Source organism: Psammomys obesus, unplaced genomic scaffold (assembly GCF_907164565.1).
Source record: "Psammomys obesus unplaced genomic scaffold, mPsaObe1.curated_primary_1811, whole genome shotgun sequence".
In the NCBI taxonomy this organism is placed as follows: domain Eukaryota; kingdom Metazoa; phylum Chordata; class Mammalia; order Rodentia; family Muridae; genus Psammomys; species Psammomys obesus.
In genome coordinates this window covers 1,460,583-1,479,875 of record NW_026596176.1, presented here as the reverse complement: position 1 = coordinate 1,479,875, position 19,293 = coordinate 1,460,583, and the positions used below count along the sequence as shown (strand labels likewise).

The 19,293-nt window shown below is 49.1% G+C and overlaps 2 protein-coding genes across 11 annotated transcripts in view; one reads left to right on the top strand and one right to left on the bottom strand.

The window, feature by feature from the left end:
• The window catches only part of Mboat7 (membrane bound O-acyltransferase domain containing 7), a 14,279-nt gene extending 3,030 nt beyond the window's left edge, over positions 1–11,249 (bottom strand). The window contains exons 1-7 of one of the 5 annotated variants that reach the window (XM_055595569.1): positions 11,153–11,249; positions 10,453–10,599; positions 10,220–10,349; positions 9,586–9,712; positions 6,656–6,815; positions 4,000–4,360; positions 2,071–2,247 (exon numbers count right to left, since the gene is read on the bottom strand). In XM_055595569.1, coding sequence (XP_055451544.1) covers positions 2,071–2,247; positions 4,000–4,360; positions 6,656–6,815; positions 9,586–9,712; positions 10,220–10,349; positions 10,453–10,528 — 1,031 coding nt within the window. In that variant the 5' untranslated portion in view covers positions 10,529–10,599; positions 11,153–11,249. Of the gene's footprint in view, positions 1–2,070; positions 2,248–3,999; positions 4,361–6,655; positions 6,816–9,585; positions 9,713–10,219; positions 10,350–10,452; positions 10,600–11,152 lie in introns of those variants that run through there. The other 4 variants (XM_055595568.1, XM_055595567.1, XM_055595566.1 and 1 more) reach the window with 4 other exon arrangements.
• A 113-nt stretch (positions 11,250–11,362) lies between these two features.
• On the top strand, positions 11,363–19,015 carry Tsen34 (tRNA splicing endonuclease subunit 34). 6 transcript variants are annotated; one of them, XM_055595576.1, is made up of 6 exons: positions 11,926–12,348; positions 13,028–13,274; positions 13,424–13,673; positions 13,833–14,090; positions 16,358–16,403; positions 18,519–18,582. In XM_055595576.1, exons 2-5 carry the CDS (start codon positions 13,032–13,034, stop codon positions 16,360–16,362), a joined length of 756 nt encoding a protein of 251 aa, XP_055451551.1. In that variant the 5' UTR covers positions 11,926–12,348; positions 13,028–13,031; the 3' UTR covers positions 16,363–16,403; positions 18,519–18,582. The 6 variants fall into 6 exon arrangements, with proteins under 6 accessions (XP_055451550.1, XP_055451547.1, XP_055451549.1 ...); XM_055595575.1 differs by lacking the exons at positions 11,926–12,348; positions 16,358–16,403 and adding an exon at positions 11,363–11,415 and having other exon boundaries at positions 18,519–19,015; XM_055595572.1 differs by lacking the exons at positions 11,926–12,348; positions 16,358–16,403 and adding an exon at positions 11,491–11,563 and having other exon boundaries at positions 18,519–19,015.
• The last annotated feature ends 278 nt before the right edge of the window (positions 19,016–19,293 follow it).

The following is a 19,293-nucleotide window of genomic DNA, read 5'->3' as shown; positions in this document are numbered from 1 at the left end:
CCCCCCCCCCCCCCCCCCCCCCCCCCCCCCCCCCCCCCCCCGGAGGATATCCGATAGTCTTCAAGCTAAAGAAATAAACTCAGGTCTTCCTTCTTCCTTACGCATGTCCCAGCAGCTTCCTCCTGCTAGGTCTCCCCTTTTTCTGGAAAGGCTCTCCTGTGCCCTGGGACACCTGACAATCCACTGCCTGGGAAGCAGGTCTCGTTTCTGCCCTGCTCCTGCCTTGCACTCTAAGCCCCAACTTGGCTTCTCAAAGCCAGTGTCAGGCCCACTGAGGAACTCCTTCTCTCCACCACCCACATCCAGACACCCAAAGGCTCACATTCAGCTTCCAATTTCACCTCTGCCACCCACACCCACTCTGCATTCTCCCTACGAGGCCAGAGAAGATTGCTTCTTCTTTATTTTTTATTATGCTGGAGATAGAATCCAGGGCCTTGTGTACATTAGACATAGAGTGCATCACTGTTTTTTATTTTTGCTTTTTTGAGACAGGATTTCTCTATGTAACAGCTCTGGCTGTCCCAACACTCACTCTGCAGACCAGGCTGGCCTAGAACTCATCAAGATCCACCTGCCTCTGCCTCCAGAGTACTGGGATCAAGGGCATGCACCACCACCGCCTGGCTAAATTTTTGCTGTTGTTTGTTTGTTTTTCAAGACAGAGTTTCTCTATAGCTCTTTATAGTTTGTATAGCTTTGATTGTCCTAGAACTGACTCCATAGACCAGGCTAGCTTCAAACTCACAGAGATCCACCTGCCTCTGCCTACTGAGTGCTGGGATTAAAGATGTAAGCCATTACTGCTCACATCTTTGGTTTTTTAAAGATGTGATTTCACTAAGTTGCCCAGGATGTCAAACTTCCGGCCTCAGCCTCCTGGACAGCACTGAGATTACAAGTGTGTGCCACCATGAGTGATTCAGAGTGAATCTTTAAAAAAAAAAAAAAAAAAAAAAAATACTTTTAAGTGGGTGAGGTTGTGGGCTATGCATGCATGTGTAGTAAGGGTTATGCATATAAGGGCAGAGTCTACGGAAGCCACACAAAGTGTCTGATCCCTAGGAGCTGGAGTTATAAGTGGTTGTAACTCTGATATGGGTGCTGGGAACTGATCTAGGGTCCTCTGCAAGAACAATATGCAATGTTTATCACTGTGTACTTCTCCAGTCCCTCAGAGTGTATCTTTAAACCACAGTCCCCATCATGCCCAGGCAAACCTAATTTATAAGCTGCCATCATTCATTACTGATCAGGGGATGGTATCTCTGTGTCCACTGATCACATCTGGCAGTTTGGAAAAGGCTGAATGTTTGCCTTGCAAAATGAACAAACAAACAAAAAACCAGAAGAATGAGAACAATTTAAAAGTTGGCCAGGCAGAGGACTGGTCTTCAGCTCTCACTGCTCAGGCCACTGAATGGGTTGAAGTCACCACTGGGTGGCCAATAGCTGTTCCGCAGATACTTGAGTAAAATGGGAAGAAGGTAGAAGGAAAAAAGTTGACAAGGTATGGTGACACAAACCTGAAATCTCAACACTGAGGGGGCAGAGCAGGAGGAGAGCTTAAGTTTGAGACTAGGCTGGTTCACATAACAAATATAGCACAACCAGAGCTATAGTGTGAGACGTTATCTCAAGAACGAAACAAAAAGTCCAAGCAATAAGCCAGGCATGGTAGTGCATACCTGCACCACGAAGACAGAGGCAGGGAGATCAGGATTCAAGGTCATCTCCCAAATCTATCTCCCATCTCCCAGTCTGGCCTACATGAGGCTCTGTCTAAAAACAAACAACATCTGTCAAAATAGCCAAGTGGGTAAAACATACCTGAAGCCTGAGGACCTGAGCTCTCTTAGGTCACTCTCCAGGACCTAAGGCTGACTACTGACTACACTGTTGAATGAGGTTGACCTTAGGCCCAGAGGACTTACCTAAGCAAGCCCAAGAAACTGTAACTCCCATGAGCCTCAGGGATTGGGGCCTAGTTAGAGAAGTCCCAGACTACCACAGGACTTACTGGGAGATAAAGTTATGCACTGTCTCTGATAGCAGGTGGGGCTCCCTCACCTCAGAACGTAGGAACGGAAAGGTGCGCCCTTGTAGATGTACTGTGCCAGCCACCACTGCACGGTCATGTTCCAGTACCGCATGCCATCCCGCACCCGCACGCAGAAGTCTGTGCCATAGCAGTCGATGTTACGGATGGTCTCATAGTCATACTCCAGGGAGGCTGCATTCTCCGGACTGGGGGTGAGGGTGGGGTTGGAGATGAGGATGGGAACAGACACGCAGCTCAGCCAGGCCCCTCCTGACTCCTGCTTCTGTCCCAGCCCCATGCTAAAGAGGGGGTTCTGGAGAGGTGCCAGCTCCCTCTCTCTCTGGCTGTGACTTCTGAGGGCCACAGGGGAGGATAGGCCAGAGGGATGAAACCTAAAGATGGGCGGGGTACAGTTCACTAAGAGTGAGGTGCTCTTGTAACTAGTGGAGCCTGATACAGTCACACAAACCTTGAAGGGCTAACCTACTGAGTCCACTGGCAACCAGGCTCAATAATACTGAGAATAGTTTCCAAGTATGGTCCTTCTGAACTGTGGGGCAGAGCAGCTCGCCAGGAAAGTACCCACTCTACAAAGGTGGTTCATGGTTGCCAGGGAGCTAGTCTAGGTCTTGTGACTTTCAAGCATCTCTGTTGCTAAGGAAAAGGCATTCCTTGGCAACAAAGGCTCAGGCTGTTCAGAAGAATTTCAGAACAGGCCTCTTTCCTGGTCCCTGTAATTGTCACCTCCAGAAATATCAGAGGTTTCCAGGTCTCCAATACCAACACTGTCAGCTACGGAGAAAGATGCTGGACCTATGTGAATCTCCAGTGACTTCTGGACATGGGAGGGAAGGCATCCTTTACTGGCGGGACTTGTAGATTTAAAACAGCATTTAATCTCTGCCTGACTTCTCTGCAGGACACTTTCTCTCTAGCAGTGGGAGGCCGATCCATAGCAAATGGGGTAGTGGCAGTAAGTTCACATCCTGGGGTACCACTACCCCCAACACAATGTCAGTTTATGACAACCAGGAGGTGGTACAACCCTACCAAGGAGTAGAATACAATTTAGGACAGGTTGCTAGCCCAGTCCCCAGTTGGAAGGCTCACAGTGGATCCTAGAAACAGAGATTCAGTTCACTATGGGTTGCTAGGGATGCCATTTCCCTATCAACAAGAAGTAATGCTTCCTAAGTTAAGAACCCTGTAATTAATAGTTTTGTGATTTACCCAGCAATGACGTTGCTGGGGGTTGGGGCAGCCTTACTAGTAAAGGGTTAAGCCTCAGCAATTGGGGGAAGATGACCTGTGCTTGCTGAGAGTGGTGCTCTTCTTAGTTGGAAGACAGCAGCCAAAGATGTTATTTCCTTAGAAATAGGGCAACTGGGAGGTGTTGTGTGAGAACATCCCATCATGAGCTGCTGGCTCTAAACAAGACAGGCAGTTCAGGGGGTTGATTCCATAGCCACAAACAGCAGGGCTCTCAGCAAGAAGAAAGGAACCTCAAGCTGAGATGGTTGCTAGGGATATAACTTCCTCAGCAGAGGGGCAGTTCAATTACTAAGGAACTGTTTCTCTAGCAACAGAAGATGGGCCCACTACTACCAAAGGATAGTATCTCCAGCAATCAGGAACAACCTGGTTCTTGTGGTGACTCTTCCATGGCAACACAGAGTAGGCATGTGGTTGTTAAGAGACCATTTTCCTTTCCCTAGTAATAGAGGGCAATTAGCCATTCTGAGGGATGACAAGTGCTGGCAACAAGGGACAGTCTGTAGGTACTAGGAACACATAGTATCCCTCGTGGCCAGGGAAGGCAGGTGATAGTCACTAGAGGGCCAATATGCGCCAACCACAGCTGGTAGCCCTACGCCCTGCTCCCTTCCCTACTAGGGGCAGAACCAACCCTTGGTGGTGGGGCTTGCTGGGTCTTGGGCAGCCTCCCTCCCGCGCCTGACCTGCTGGGGGCTGGGTATTGGCGGGTGGGACCGCCGCCAGCCCGGGCTTTGGCAGCCACAGGGTAGGCCCCGAAGCCCGCAGCAATGCAACTGCACTCGGCTGTTATCCAGGCCACGTAGAAGCGCATGCGGAAGGCGAAGAAGACCGGGATCATGTAGAACAGGCGGGTGGGCAGCGGGCGGGCGTAGAAGGCGTCCTCACGCACAGCTTCCAGTGGGAAGAGATGGGAGGACAGCAGGAAGAGCAGACCAAAGAGAGGGGCTGGCCAGGCGCGGCGCAGCAGGGGCCTCAGGCTGGGCACAGCTTCAGGGAAGGGCTGTTCCAGCCAATCCAGGTAGGTGCGGTAGCGGAAGAATGGGCCTGTGGAGGGTGGCAAGGAGCAGGTGTTGATGCTGTGTATCTGTGCCTTCTATGGAGGTGGGAGGTGAAAGGAGGATGGAGAGGGAAACGGGGAAGGAGAGAAAGAGGAGGAGGACAGGAAGTCTGTGAACAGAGAAGGAGAAGCTGACAACTAGAGAGCTGGGCAACAAGGGCCAAGGGGCCGAGGCAAAGTACTCTACAGAGAGAGGAAAAAAAGGATAGAAAGGCGAGAGACCAGGAAAGACTGTAGGACAGGATGAGCTGGTTTCTTTTTATAAACTCCTTCTGGACTCTGAGGGAGCATGGGTGGTGGAGAGGAGAAAAGCAGGGAGAGGAGACAGTTGTGGTTCCTGAGGTATGATTATGGTGTGGAGCAGGGCGCATCAGTGGGCACTGAATGAAGGGATGGATGCTAAAGCCCTTGTAGGTTCACCACCAACCATGAGTATCCATTTACACGAAACATCTTTAGAGAATAGAGTCAGTCAATGGTTTGTGGGGACGGAAGAGGTTTGGTGTTGCTGACTAAAGGCTAGGTAGCTCCCTTTCAGAATGAGGCTATTCTGTAAACAAATACCGCACTGGTGATGGTTTCACAAGTCTATGGATATATAAAAGCCAGCGAGTTGGAGCATTTTAAAATGGATGCATACATGAATAACAGCTCCAGAAGGTTGTGATAAATAAAGACAAAAAGAAAACCAGGGCTGGGGAATACAGGTCAGTGGTAGAACACATGTGTAACATGCACAGGCCCTGGGTTCAATCCCTAGCATCTCATACAACAAAAACAAACAAGGAATCTAGCAGGCATGGTGGTATATGCCTGTAGTCCCAGATCCTGGGAGACTGAGGCAGCTCCTGAGTTTAATTAAGACCAGCCTGGACTACATGGGGAGACCCCGTCTCAAACAAAACAAAGGGGGCTAGAGAGATGGTTCAGTAGAGTGCTTACTGCTCTTCTAGATGCCCCAGTCCACATGTTAGGTGGTTTATAACTGTAATTCTAGTTCCAGAGGATCCAACTACAGGCACTGTGACATGGTGGACATAGCAAGTAGGCATGCACGCGCGCACGCACACACACACACTTTTTAAAATAAATCAAGTCAAACAAAGAAAGATTCTCATTGGGTAGAGGTGCACACACAGAAGTGATGGCGTGACTTCTATCCCTGATCTCATGAGATGCCAGGCAAGAGCCCATTTCATGCACACTACAGCATGCATGCACAGGTGCACACAAACACTCATACACACTATTTAAAATTCAAAAACAAAGGAACAAGGCCAAACCTGTGAGATGGGTCAGGCCTAGCATGCACAAGGCCCTGGGTTCAGTCCCTAGCACCACATAAACTCATCAGGATGACTCACCTTTCCTTTTTTGTTTTTTGTTTTTTTTTTTTGAGATAGTTTCTCTGTGTAGCCTTGGCTGTCCTGGAGCTTACTGTGTAGACCAGGCTGGCCTTGAACTCACTGAGATCCTCCTGCCTCTGTCTCCCAAGTGCTGGGATTAAAGGCATGTGTCACGACAGTCCGGCTTCATGATGACTTTCTAAGTCAGAATGGTGGTACACACCTGTAATGTCACCTACCCAGGAAGCTGAGGTAGGACAACTGAATGTTCAAGGCTTGCCTACAGAGAGCTTGTCTCAAGATGATAAAAAGTTGTTGGGCAGAGGTAGTGCACTCTAGAGGCAGAGGCAAGTGGATCTCTGTTAGTTCGAGGCCAGCCTGGTTTACAGAGCATGTTCCTGTCTTGAAAAACAAAACAAGCAAAACAAAACAAACAAAAACATCAAGAGTTAACTTGTGAGTCCAAGGTAGGCAGATCTCTGTGAGTTTGAGGCCACTCTCCTACACAGGGTTTCAGAATAATATGGGCTACATAGCGAGATCCTGTTTAAACCAAAACCCATCCAAGGTCCTAGGTTCAATCTTTGTATTACTGTGGCCCCAGCAACCCCCACTCAAAAAAGAGAGATGGAGATAGAGAGAGATAGAGATAAAGAGAGAGAGAGAGATTTTCTGAAACTGGAAGATCCTGAGCTACGAATATTTGTCCCTGGATGGTAGAAACCCTAGGCTTCCGTAGGCCTGTTTCCTTTAGCTCACCCATTGAAAAGGACACAATCCTTCAGGGTTAGTTTCCAGAGTAGACAGATGTGCCAAGACAGGACAGTAGTTGACAGAGTACAGGTAGTCCAGGACAGAGCAGGGACATAAAATGGGAACACGACTCTGGGTAGAGTGAGGCAGAGGGTGACGAGCAATGCTGAGCAGGCGACTTACCTGTCAGGATCCCCACATAGCAGTAGCTGTAGCTGAGTGTCTCCATCAAAGAGGGAACATCGGGCAAGAGGCCCAGGGTCGGCTCCTTGCTGAAGCCAGAGGCTATTTCCTTTCTTTGGGCCAGATGCAGGTCCTGGACTTCACTAGCCAGACTCACCAACTGTGGGAAGAGAGAAGGCAAGTGGTCGGTGCCCCCAGGCCATCTTCACACCCATTTTGTTTCAGTTTATAGGTAGGGCTGAGGTCCTACCTCATGGATGGCACTACCTATTAAGAGTGGTAGAAGAAATGGTTAGGTGGTGGCCATCCCAGGACTCAGTCTGAGGCCCTTCCCTTCTATCTCTCTCTCCTTTTTCTGCTTCCGTACAATTCCACAACTTGATTGACTTCCTTTCTTCCTATCGTAGGGCTGACACAGGGCCTTACATATGCTATATAAGTGCTCTAACACCGAGCCATATCTCAGGTCTCTCTCCCCTTTAAATTCTGAAGCAAGGTCATGCTACGTTGTCTAGGCTGGCCTAGAACTTATGATCCTCCCAACTCAGCTGAACTGAGATTACAAGCCTGAACCACTAGACCGAGCTTGTTCCTTTCTGACTACACTGGGGGAGGGGGAGGATGTCCCAGCTGCCCCTTTAGATCTACTCAGCCTATTTTAACCAGAGACAAAATGTCTATGGCCACATCTGTGTCCTCCTGCTTCCTACTAGCTCAGTGGACAGAGGCCCAGCAGATGGAGACAGGCAAGAGAGGGAAGCTAGGGCTTCCCCTACAAGATGGTTTTAAGTAGGAAGGGTCTCTGAAAATCTTTTCCCTTCTAGGCTCCACAGCATACAGTTCTTCCTCTGACCCAGCTACTGGTCCAGGGTGGATATGTATGTATGTATGTATGTATGTATGTATCCATCTTTAAACAACTCTTTTTCCTCTTCACCCAGCCATTGTCAAAAGACAAAAACAAAACCCTCAAATCACCCTCAAAGCAGCATGTCCCATGGTAACTTTGAATGCCTACAAGCCAGTGTATATCAAGTTGCTTTCACAGTCACCGAGACTTTTTTTCAGACAGGATCTTATACAATCCAAACCATTCTCAAACTTACTATGTAGCAGAGAAAGGTCTTGAGCTTCTCATCCTCCTGCCTTCATCTTCTGAGTTCTGGGATTACAGGTGCACACCATAACACTAGCTTTTTTGTTTTATCTTTAAGGTTTATTTTTATGTCTCTGTGCGTATGGCCTATGTATGCAAATGTCCAGAGGCCAGAAGAGGGTGTCAAATCTCCTGGAGATGGTGTTACTGTTGTTGTGAGCTACTCAGTCTGGGTGCCAGGATCTGAACTCAGGCCTCTGGATGGGAAGCACTGTCAACTACTGAACCCTCTCTCCAGCCCTGTTTTTTGGAGGGTTTTTGAAGGGAGGATTGTTTTTATTTTGGGGGCTAGGCTCTCTCTAAATAGTCCTGGCTGTCTTGGAACTCTCAATGTATACCAAGCTGGCCTCAACTCAGAGAGATCCATCTGTCTCTGCATCCCAAGTCCTGGGATTAAAAGCATGTGACACCATGCCCAGCTTGGGTTTTTTTGTTGTTGTTGTTGTTGGGGTTACATCTATGATCCACCATACTTGACTTTGATAAAAGGATTCTATCTCAACCGATCAATTCCATTCTACTTCACTTCTGTCAGTACCCATGGCAAATTATTATCAAAGAGACAAATTTGCTGTAGCCTCTCTCCTGGCAAACAAACCAAAACCAAGCAAACCAATAAACTTCTTCCTGAGGGAATCTCAGGCCCCTATAGGAGGAAGTCCATATTCTTTTTGTTGTTTCCAAGACAGGGTTTCTCTGTGTAGTCTTGACTGTCCTAGACTCGATTTGTAGGCCAAGCTGGCCTCAGACACCAGCTTCTGCCTCCCAAGTGCTAAGATTACAGTTGTGCACCATCACACCTGGCTGAAGTCCATAGTTTTTAAATGGTCAACAAAGCCCCATTTTGCCTGGCTTCTGCTGCCCATTCAACCACAAGTTATTCAGAAAGTAAAGGTGGCAAACATAGTTTGCAGCAATCTGCTTGATCCCATCTACATTGCAGTCCACACACCCTGAAAGGCTCTTCTTCAAACTCACAGCTGACCAATCCCTGCCTATTGTTGAATTTGCCATATGAACAAAGAACTCTGGAAGCTGGGAGTGGTAGTGCACACCTTTAGTGCCAGCACTAGGGCAGCAGAGGCAGGCAGGTCTCTGATTTTGAGGCTAGCCTAGTCTACAAAGTGAGTCCAGAACAACCAAGGCTACACAAAGAATCCCTGTCTCGAAAAAGAAAAAGATTCAGACCCAGGGCTAAGAGTGAAGTTCAGTTGGTTGAATGCTTGTCTTGAGGCCCTTGGTTCAATTCCCTATAAACCAGGCACTGTGGTGCATACCTACAACCTAGCACTCAGGAGGTGGAGGAAGAATCAAAAGTTCAAAGTCATTTTTTTCTTTGAGGCCAACATAGGGTGCTACAAAAGACTCTGTCCCAAAAACAAAACAAAACTAGACCTGGTAGTTCCAGCTTGTGCCCTTGGGCCAGATACCTTCTCTTCAGGGTCGTTTTCCCTTTGGAGGATGGTTTGCTACAGACTCAAGAGCGTGTTGGCAAAGCATGCTGGGCAGGTACATTCCAGGTGTGCCAAATGGCTTGTGACAGTGCACTTGGGATATCTCCTTCCCCTGGAATGAGTGGAGAGGTGAAGCCCTGCTCCGGAGTATGTAAGAGGTGAACTCTGTCCTCAGGGAGAAGTGAAGTCCTAAGCTCAGGGTTTGGGAAAGATAACAATCCGTAGTCCTCCCCCAACTATGAGAAAGTTTGAGAGGTAAAAGCAAGGAGGCTACCTGGCTCCCAGGGAGACTAAAGGGAGTACTGTTCCCCCAGGCTCACCTTCAGTGTCAACAGCAGCTGGACAGCATTGGTGAAGGGCGTAGGAGTGGGCAGGCCCAGAAGGCTGAGGGCTCGGAAGAAAAGGAGATAGGAGAAGGTCCAGGCAAGAGCCAGGGCATGACAGGAGCTAGAACAGACGTGGGAAGTCATAGTGTTGGGTACTGAGACCTCAGCCTCTGTTTCCTTCTCCTGAGTCTGGCTTCATGACCCCCTCCCATTCAGACAGAAAAGAAAGAGAAGAGGAGAAAAGAGAGAAAAAGAGAGAGGGGGGGAGGGATGGAGGGAGGACTAGTAGATGACAGGCAGTGACAGAAGATGCACAGCCACAGAGAAGAAAAGAATGAGGGGAGTTAAGAGAAGCTTTGTGGTGAAGAAGATATTTTACCTTTCTGCAAGATCCAGAGTTCAGGACTGGGTTACGAATGTCACATGGATATTGAGGACTGGGGCAAATACACAGGAGCAAGAAGGTACAGAACAAGGTGGTAGAGGAAGAAAAACATCCAAGACATAAAGAAACATGAGATAAACAGGAGACAGCAAGAGACTAAAGGAGAAGCAATGGAAGACCCAAAGAGGAAACAGGTTGCTGTTTCTCTGCATCCTCTTTTCTTTCTCACCACCTAGTTCTCACCAGGGCTGGGCCTGAATGAGGGCCCAGGTTCCCAAGATGGTGATCAGAGAATGCAAAGTGTGGGGGCCACAGGTGAATAAGGTGAGCCCCAGGCCCACAGCTGCTGCCCCCCATCTCTTCAGCCCAGGTCCTGAAAGATAAAGATAAAGTATAAGCCTAGAACCTTAGGGAGGGGTGATCCCCACCCCAGCTCCCACACCCTAATTTTCCACTAGATACGGAACCTGACTCACCAGCTTTCTTAAAGAGGAGGCCAACAGGGATTGAGATAAGAAGGACCATTAGATATGTCCATTCTTCGGGTGTCATGGTCTGGGGGAGGAAGGACTCACGGTGAGAACCAGTATTCCAGAGCCTTCCTCTTCTGATAGTAGAATCCCCTATTTTTGAGAAACCAGGCCTCCAGCTCACTCCTCCTTTCAGGAGCCAGAAATAAAGCCCCATCCCAGCCCTCTGCCAATGTAGAAATCAAAAGTACTACTCCCATTTAAGACGCAGACATCCAGACACCTTCCGGACCGGAAAACAATCCTTTTCAAGTCCTCTCTTCTGTGATAACCCAGGAATCTATGTCACCCCCACCCTCCTCTGAGCACAGAGGAGTCCTTTAGACTGTCTGGATCCCCAATCTCCACTAGTTCTTAGAGTGCCAAAGAACCCAGTACTCCCACCTCCGCCTAGCCCGGAGAACGCCAGTATTTAGCATTCCCGCCTGTTTTCCGAGCTCTGGGCTCCTCTTTAACCTGGACCCCGGAGAGAAGGCAATGACCCTGATCCAATCTGCAGACACCCTCTGTAGCCCAGCCCCGCGTGGATCCGATTTTGCCCTAGCAGATCCACAGTCGGTTACGCCACCCAGCCCGGTCACTCTACTGGAGCTGACCCCGCACCCTGCCACCCTACGATATTCGCGACGCCACCATACAAACCCACCGGGGCCCACCTGAACCGTCCGCCGGCCAGAAGGCTGCGGAACAGCCCTCTTTCTCGACCGCCTCGGCTCGGGCCACGCCTCCCCAGCTCAGCACGCCCCCGCACTGCCGGTTCCCGAGGGCGCCGGCGGGGCTGAGCGGTTCAGGACCCGAGAGTGGCTGCTGTACGCGAATCTGCACCGTAGCAGAAGCCAGAACACCAGCGTGCGGCAGGACGCTCCGGGCCGCGTTCGTTCTGGGAGGCCCCAAGGCAAAGAGCTGCCAGTACGTGAGGGGGCGGGGTTTCGGGCCAGGAAGGCGGGGCCCAGAGCGAGGAGTCCGGAGGAAACGGGTTGAGGCTGGAGGAGGCGGGACCTGGAGCCCAGCGTTCGGAAAGAGGCAGCTGAATTTCGGTTTCCTTCGGGCACCCTCGGTAATTCAAGCTCGCGGCGTGGAGGTGGGGCCACTAGCTTCGGCTAACTTCAGCGACAGCCGAGTTCTAAAGTCACGGCTCGGAATTGGATGAGTTCATAACCCGGCCGGATGTAGGCGGGGGCCTCTCGCTTCGGCGCGTTTCCAAAAGTCGCTGTTTAGCCTTAGGCGGGCTCAGAGACGCAGCACGATGTGGGCGGAGCCACATGCTTCGGCTTACTTCGGAGAGAGTCGGAATCGGGCGGGGTGGGGGAGTCAAAGAACAGCAGGATGTGGGCGGTGTCACGTGTCCGGGCTTATTTCAGATAGCTGAGTACTTTTGAGGTCAGTGTCAAATGCCAGTGAGGGCAGAAATTTTTACCTAACTGTGAAAATAATCGGGTGCAAGTGAACTTGCTTACTAACAGGCAAAGGCAGCAACTCTCGAAGCACCGAGCCTTGTTTTGGGGAAGGAAGGCGGAGCCCCAGAAGAACGATAAAAGGCGATGGGCGAGATCATTCGCAAGGGGCGGGGTCCACGTGACGCGTGGGCTTGGGGGCGGGGCCAAAGCGGTGACCCTCAAGGTCCCACTTCGGGAGACCCCAGCGGCTCCGAGAGCGCTCACCTCGCTTTCCGCCTTGCTGACGTGACGGGATGACGGAGGACGCGCTACGTAGGGCCGGCTCCGCCTGGGCTGAGAGTGCTGGCTAGAGGTCAACTCACTGGCTCTCCCGGAGGACAGTGCGATAGACGGCGCCCGGAGCGCGGCTGCGGGTTCGATCGTGGGCGAGAACTCCCCAAGTTGGGTAGGGAGAGGGCGGGGCCACAGCTGGAGGGTTGACGGGCGCCGGGTAGGCTCGAGTGCCGAACCTCTGCAACTTGGAAGGGGTGGCTGGTTTCGGCTGAGTCGACATCCCCCGAATTCGTTCAGGAGTAGAGCCGAGGTGATCCGAAGGGTGAAAAGGTGTGCGTTCAGGGTGGGACGGGGTTCCCGATTGAGCCGAGCCAGGGATGCTGGACCGTCGAACCGCTTGGGCAAAGCAGGACTGGATCTTTGAAGTCAGACCCAAGGAATCGGCGGGAAAGGCGAACCTCGGAAATCTGAAAGGGGAGGGGCTGCCTCCAAGTTTCTAGAAGAGGGTGTGGCTTGAACAAGCCGCCACCCTACGTAGAGGTTCCTAGACTTGACGGACACAAGCGAAGAGAAGACACCCGCTTTGCGAAATGGGCGGTGCACTGCTATGGCGGGAGGTCTCGCTGCTGAGACAAGATGCGGTGGCATTCGTTGGGCAGAGATGATAGTCAGCAGGAGCTGAGGGGGAGCAGAACAGTGGGACCTGAGCGAGGGGTGTTTGGGGCTTCTGGACAGGTCTTGGCAGTGCCGGCCCCGCCTCTTTGGGGGTTTGGGGGCGGGGTCTTGCACTAGGGGCGTGGAAGGCGTCAGTCGGGTCTGTTTGGGTGACCTAAGCGTCCCCCACTCTGCAGGAGGATGCTGGTGGTGGAGGTCGCTAATGGCCGCTCCCTGGTGTGGGGCGCCGAGGCCGTGCAGGCGCTGCGGGAGCGCCTGGGAGTCGGGGGCCGTACGGTGGGCGCCCTGCCCCGAGGGCCCCGCCAGAACTCTCGCCTGGGCCTCCCGCTTCTGCTATTGCCCGAAGAAGCCCGGCTCCTGGCCGAGATAGGTGCTGTGACCCTAGTCAGCGCCCCGCGCCCGGATCCCCGCAACCATGGCTTGGTAAAAAGCGAAAGGCCCTTGTGGTGGGAAGGCCTGGGAGGGCCTGTCCTGGGAAGACGGTGTTGGAAGGTTTTAAACAGGGTCGGAATTCCAGTCTTATTAGGGACACAGGGTATGTCCTGGGGTTTACTTCTAAGCTTACTTCTCAGGCTCTAGCATCGTTTAAACGCCAGCAAGAGCAGAGTTTCCAGGAGCAGAGCACTTTGGCAGCCGAGGCCCGTGAGACCCGGCGTCAGGAACTCCTCGAGAAGATCGTAGAGGGCCAGACTGCGAAGAAACAGAAGCTGGAACAGGATTCAGGGGCGGCGGATGAAGGCCAGGAGGCCGGTGGAAGCGAAGCTACCCAAGGCAGTGAGACCAGTGACGATGGCCAGGCTCCTGCGGAGCAGGACGGAGCAGGTGAGAAGAGTAGGGTTTAGAGTTAAGATTTAGGCCAGGAAGCTTTGAGGAATTTTAGTTTGAGGTGTTTTGTTTTGTTTTGTTTTGTTTTGTTTTGTTCTGGGGATAAGAAGACCTGGCCTTGTGGGTTCAGTAAATTCTTCTTTGCACCTCCCCCAGACTCTTCATCTCCCCAGCCAGGCCCTTCAAACGGGGTGACCCCCTTGCCCAGATCAGCCCTGCTCATCCAGCTGGCCACGGCTAGGCCTCGGCCTGTAAAGGCTAAGCCTCTAGACTGGCGTGTGCAGTCCAAAGACTGGCCCCATGCTGGCCGCCCTGCCCACGAGCTGCGCTACAGCATCTACCGAGACCTGTGGGAGAGAGGTTTCTTCCTCAGCGCAGCTGGGAAGTTTGGTGGCGACTTCCTGGTCTATCCTGGTGAGTTTGGGTCGGGGCTGTGGTGGCTATACCTTTCCTGATGGTTTTTATTTGTTTTGCATTTTCTCTTTTGTCTCACCTCTTCTACCTATGGACCTAGAATATGACAACAAATATGATAGAGCTCTCTTGAGCTCTTGGAGAATAGTTTAATGACTAGTTTTGTTTGTGACAGAGTCTCATTACGTAGCCAGAACTACCTTGGAATTTGCTATGCTGCACAGGCTAGCTTTGGAATGCAAGGTCTTCTTTTTCCACCTCCCAAGTGCTGAAATTACAGGCTTGTGACACAACATCTGTCTTAGTTTAGTAACTTTTCATAAATACTATCTGTGATACAGAAGACTGGCTCAGAAATCCTTACATATAGCATATAGCTGGACACATTGGCCCATACCTGTAACCCAGGGCTTAGGGAGGAAGAAGCGCTCTGTGAGCCAGCCTGCACAGAGAAACCCTGTCTTGAAAAAAAAAAAAAAAGAGAGAGAGAGAAGGCAGCCCTTACATATGTGCACAAAACATAAGTGCACATTTGCTGCAGGATTCTTTATGGAATTAAAAGATAAAAGCAGCAAAGTCACGGATAGGTTAGGAACACAGCAGTTAAGCCAGGAGAGGTGGTATATGTCTTTACTCCTAGCACTAGTGTGGCAGAGGCAGGCACATCTCTGAGTTTCAGGCCAGCCAAACTGTATAGTGAGATAGCCTCAAAAAAAAAAAAAAAAAAAAAAAAAAAAAAAAAAAAAAAAAAAAAAAAGAAGAAGAAAAGAAAAGGAACCCAAAACAAACAAACAAAAACAGTTGTCTGAGAAACATAGTATTAGTTGTCAAAGAATTAAGTGTAGGATTAGAGTGGGGTATGGTGGTACATGCCTCTAATCTCAGCACAAGATAGGAGGCATAGCCGTTTTGAGGCTAGCTTTGGCTACATGATACCTTCATCTCAACAAAGAGAATAAAGAAAGGGGTGTGCGATGGTCACACCTGTAATCGTAGCACTTCACTTGAGAATCTTGAGACAGGAGGTTTGTCACAAGTTTGAGACCTGCATAAGCAACATAATTAATTCAGGCCAGCCAGAACTGGGTTCAAGACTGTCTGAAACAAAGGGGGAAAAGATGTGGTAGGGTCATGTATGTAAAAAAATACAATCAAAAGTGAAAAAAAATGACAGGTGGTTGAAAATATATGGTAGAAGCTGGGCATGCTGGTGCAGAGGCAGGCGGATCTCTGTGAGTTAGAGGCCAGCCTGGTCTGCAAAGTGAGTCCAGGATAGCCAGAGCTATTGCACAGAGAAACCCTGTCTCGAAAAACCAAGAAAAAAAAAAAAAGAAAAAAATGTATGGTAGATTATATTTTGATGTGGTTATGCAGGTGCATGCATGCCATTTAAATAGCCTTGAACATATATTGAAGTTCTGTTTAGGTCAGAGCATGCTGATGTGATCACCTGTATCCCCAACTACTTGAGAAACTGAAGCAGTATTTCTTGTCCTGGGAGTTAAAAACCAATCTCTGCAAACATGTCGGGTTTCCAGACAAAACCATTGCAGTTTAAACTAACTAATTTAACTCTGTTACTACCTTATTTGTTTATTTTTGAGATAGGGGCTCATTGTTTAGCTCTGGCTGGCTTACAACTTACTATGTAGACCAGGCTGGCCTTGAACTCACAGAGCCTGCCTCTGCCCCACAAGTGCTCAGATTATAAAGGCTTGCCCTACCACACTTAGAAATCTCACAGTTTTTTGAGTTAAGGTCTACTATGTGACTCTGACTGTCCTCAAGACCCACAGGGATCCAGTTGTCCATCTCCCAAGTGCTGGGCGTAAAGGCATCTTTCACCACACCAGAGCTTTTTTTATTTCTTTTTCTTTTTTTTTTTTTTTAATTTTTATGCACATTGGTATTTTGCTTGCATATATGCCTGTGTGAGGGTGTTGGATTCCCTGAAACTGGAGTTACAGACAGTTGTGAGCTGCCATGTGGATGCTGGGAATTGAACTGGAGTCCTCTGGAAGAACAGACTGTGCTCTTAACCACTGGCTCGTCTCTCTAGCCCCTTTTTTCCTTTTTTATGCAAGGTCTCACTGTTGACTCCCAAGCTGGTCCCCAGTTTACCACATGACACAGTTGGACGCATTCTTGTTTCAGCCTAATTGCTGGGACGACAAATGTGTGCCACACCCAGTTCTAATTCTACACATTAAGTTGAACCGTAAGCTAAACTATTTGTTCTTTTCTTGCCTCTTTTCTTTCCTTGACAGGGTGATGCATATAACCCTGGCTGGCCTCCACCATGGAAGTGCTGAGGTGATTAAAATGCTAAAGCATTCATGCCTGGCACTGACCAATTAGTTCTAATATGTCAATTATTTCTAAAACAGTAAGTACTCAGTGCATGGGACACTGAGAGAATCCTTGACCTCCTTTGAAATAGCATCCAAAGCTGTTTACTATAGTGCTTCTAGGTTTATATTAAAATTTTTCCTGATGCTCAAAGTTGCTAAGCCTCCAGAAAACAGTTACAGGATTAGTTTCTCAAGCATTTTAATGTACCCCCTCAGCAGGTTGGAGCCCTGTAACAGCCAGAGAGCCTGGCTCCCGGCTAGGCTCTCTCCAGAAACCTAGCTGCCAGGCGGGCACATAGTAGCAGTCCCCTTAGAATGCCACATGGTTTCACGGTTTAGATTCTCCTCCCCTCCCTCCTCTTAAGGATTTTGGTCTTGTTTGTTTTTTTCTTTTTATGTTTTGAGTGTTCATGTTAGTATGTGTGCATGACTATGTGTGCCCAAGAAGACTAGAGGATGGCACCGGTTCTCCCGGAGCTGGAGTTACAGCCACTTCTGAGCTGGCTGATGTGTATGCTGCAACTGGGTCCTCTGGGAGAGTGGTCGGCGTTCTTCATCGCTGAGCCATCTCTCCAGCTCTACATTTTAAATATCCAGTGCCTGTGATTCACCATCTCCTACAGTCTTACTCAGATTCCTATCCTGCTGGTTTAGATTTATTCACCTGTTCCAGGGAGAGACTGAGCTGTTCAGTAACTAAAGCCATCAGAGGACATCCTCGCCACTGCCTACAAAACACATGTGGCTGCTGGGATATGCCGGCAGCTGGCAGAGCTGAGTGTATTTGTTTATTATTATTATTTATTATAATATATTCACTTTGGTTTTTATTTTGTTTTGTTTTTGAGACAGGATTTTTCTGTCTGAATTGGAACTCCTGAGTTCTGGGATTAAATGCGTGCACTACCACAACTGGCTTTAATTTTTGCACTATCCTATGATAAAATCTTTTCTTTTTTAGCCCATTTTAGCCTTTTTTAGTCTTGGACTGGTTGCATTTTTGTTTTGTGGTAGCAGTACTAGACCTTGCCTGTGCTTTCTAAGTGGTCTACTTGGGCCTTATCTTTTAATCTTGTATTTCCTTTTTTTTTTTTTTTTAATCTTTTATGTATGTATGTATGTATGTATGTATTTATTTATTTATTTGGGGTAGGATTTCTTTATGGTGCCCAGGTTGGTCTTGAACTCTTAAGCTCAGGGAAGCCCCCAGCCTAAGCCTCTTAAGTGTTTGAGTTTAGTCATGATAGTTGTATATTTAGTCTTATAGATGTATCTTGTACCATGGAAGCAACCATTCTACTCTTTCTGTTCTGTTTCTTGGCAATTGTAAAGACATCTTGGGTCATCAGAACCAACCTCAGCCACATGAAACATCTGTCTCAAAGGAGGAAAAATAGAAGATCCTTAGGAGTAGAGTAGCTGTTTCAGGTGTAGTGGTACATACCTTTATTCTTAGCAGTCAGGATACAGAGGCGGGCAGATCTCTAGGTTTGAGGCCATCCTGGTCTATGTAGTGAGTTCCACAACAGCCAGAGCTACATAGACCCTGTCTCCAAACAAACAAAAAAAGTGTAGGGTAGCTGTGTCCAAGAGTTTGTGTTTCAAAATATTCAGTGTTTGCTGAAATGTCCATGTAGCCTGTGATTCCAGCCACTCAGGAGGCTAATGAGAATGCCAAGGTTAGGGCCAGTGTGAGCTACAGGGCAAGTTCAAGACGAGCATGGACAATGTAGACTGTCTCCAAAAGTAAAAAGAGAGTGCTAAAGAGATGGCTCAAAGGTTAAGAGCACTTGCTGCATTTGCAGAGGACCAGATTCGGTTCCCAGCACCCATGTGGTGACTCACAACTTTCTGTAACCCCAGTTCTTTGGGACCTAATGCCTTCTGGTAAACATGGATCTATACAAGAAAGCAAACATTCATATACTTAAAATACTTATCTAATCTACACAAAGCCCTGGCTTCCTTCCATGCCCAGCACTACAAAGGGAACAAAAATGCAGTAAGCATATCCCAGGTCAAATCCCATCCCAGCCCCAGCAGATGGGAACTGTTAATGCATCTGTCTTTCCCACAGGTGACCCGCTGCGTTTCCATGCTCACTACATCGCCCAGTGCTGGTCTGCAGAGGACCCCATCCCACTTCAGGACCTGGTCTCTGCTGGCCGCCTGGGAACCAGTGTCAGAAAGACCCTGCTTCTTTGCTCCCCTCAGCCTGATGGCAAGGTGGTCTACACTTCCCTGCAGTGGGCTAGCCTGCAGTGAGCCAGAGACTAAGGGGGGTGTGGCTCTGTGCAGCAAGAATGCTCCTGGATGGTCACCTGAGCTCATCTCATGGAGGCTTGTGCTCTCTTGTTCTTCCTGGTTCTGATTCCAGGGTTTTAAACACTACATCCTTTCTAGCACCACCCCCCCCCCGCCCCGTTTTAAGGTGCTTACTACCTGTGTTTTGTATTTCTGTTTGCAAACTGAGCTTATTGAGAGTGGAGACTGTTCCTGTTTGGCTTTTCTGTTTGGCTTAGGTGCCAGCAGTTCTCAATAAATTTGTTGAATAAATGTTTGTGTTTTGAGTCCTTACAATAGCTCTTGTGATGTGGAGCTTTCATTCCTATATTCAGATAAGGAAAGGGAAGGGGAAATTATTTGTCCAGGGTCATAAAACTAATAAGTACCAGGCCTGGGCCTTTATACCTGGTCTCTTTGATTCAGGAGTCTGCCTCGTTGCATTCCACTAAACTATATTTATTGTGTGTACACATGTGTATGTATGTAGGCATGTGTGTGTCATGGAACATATATCAAGAGGTCAACTTGAGAGAGCCTGTTCTCTTTTTCCCATGTGGATCTCAGGG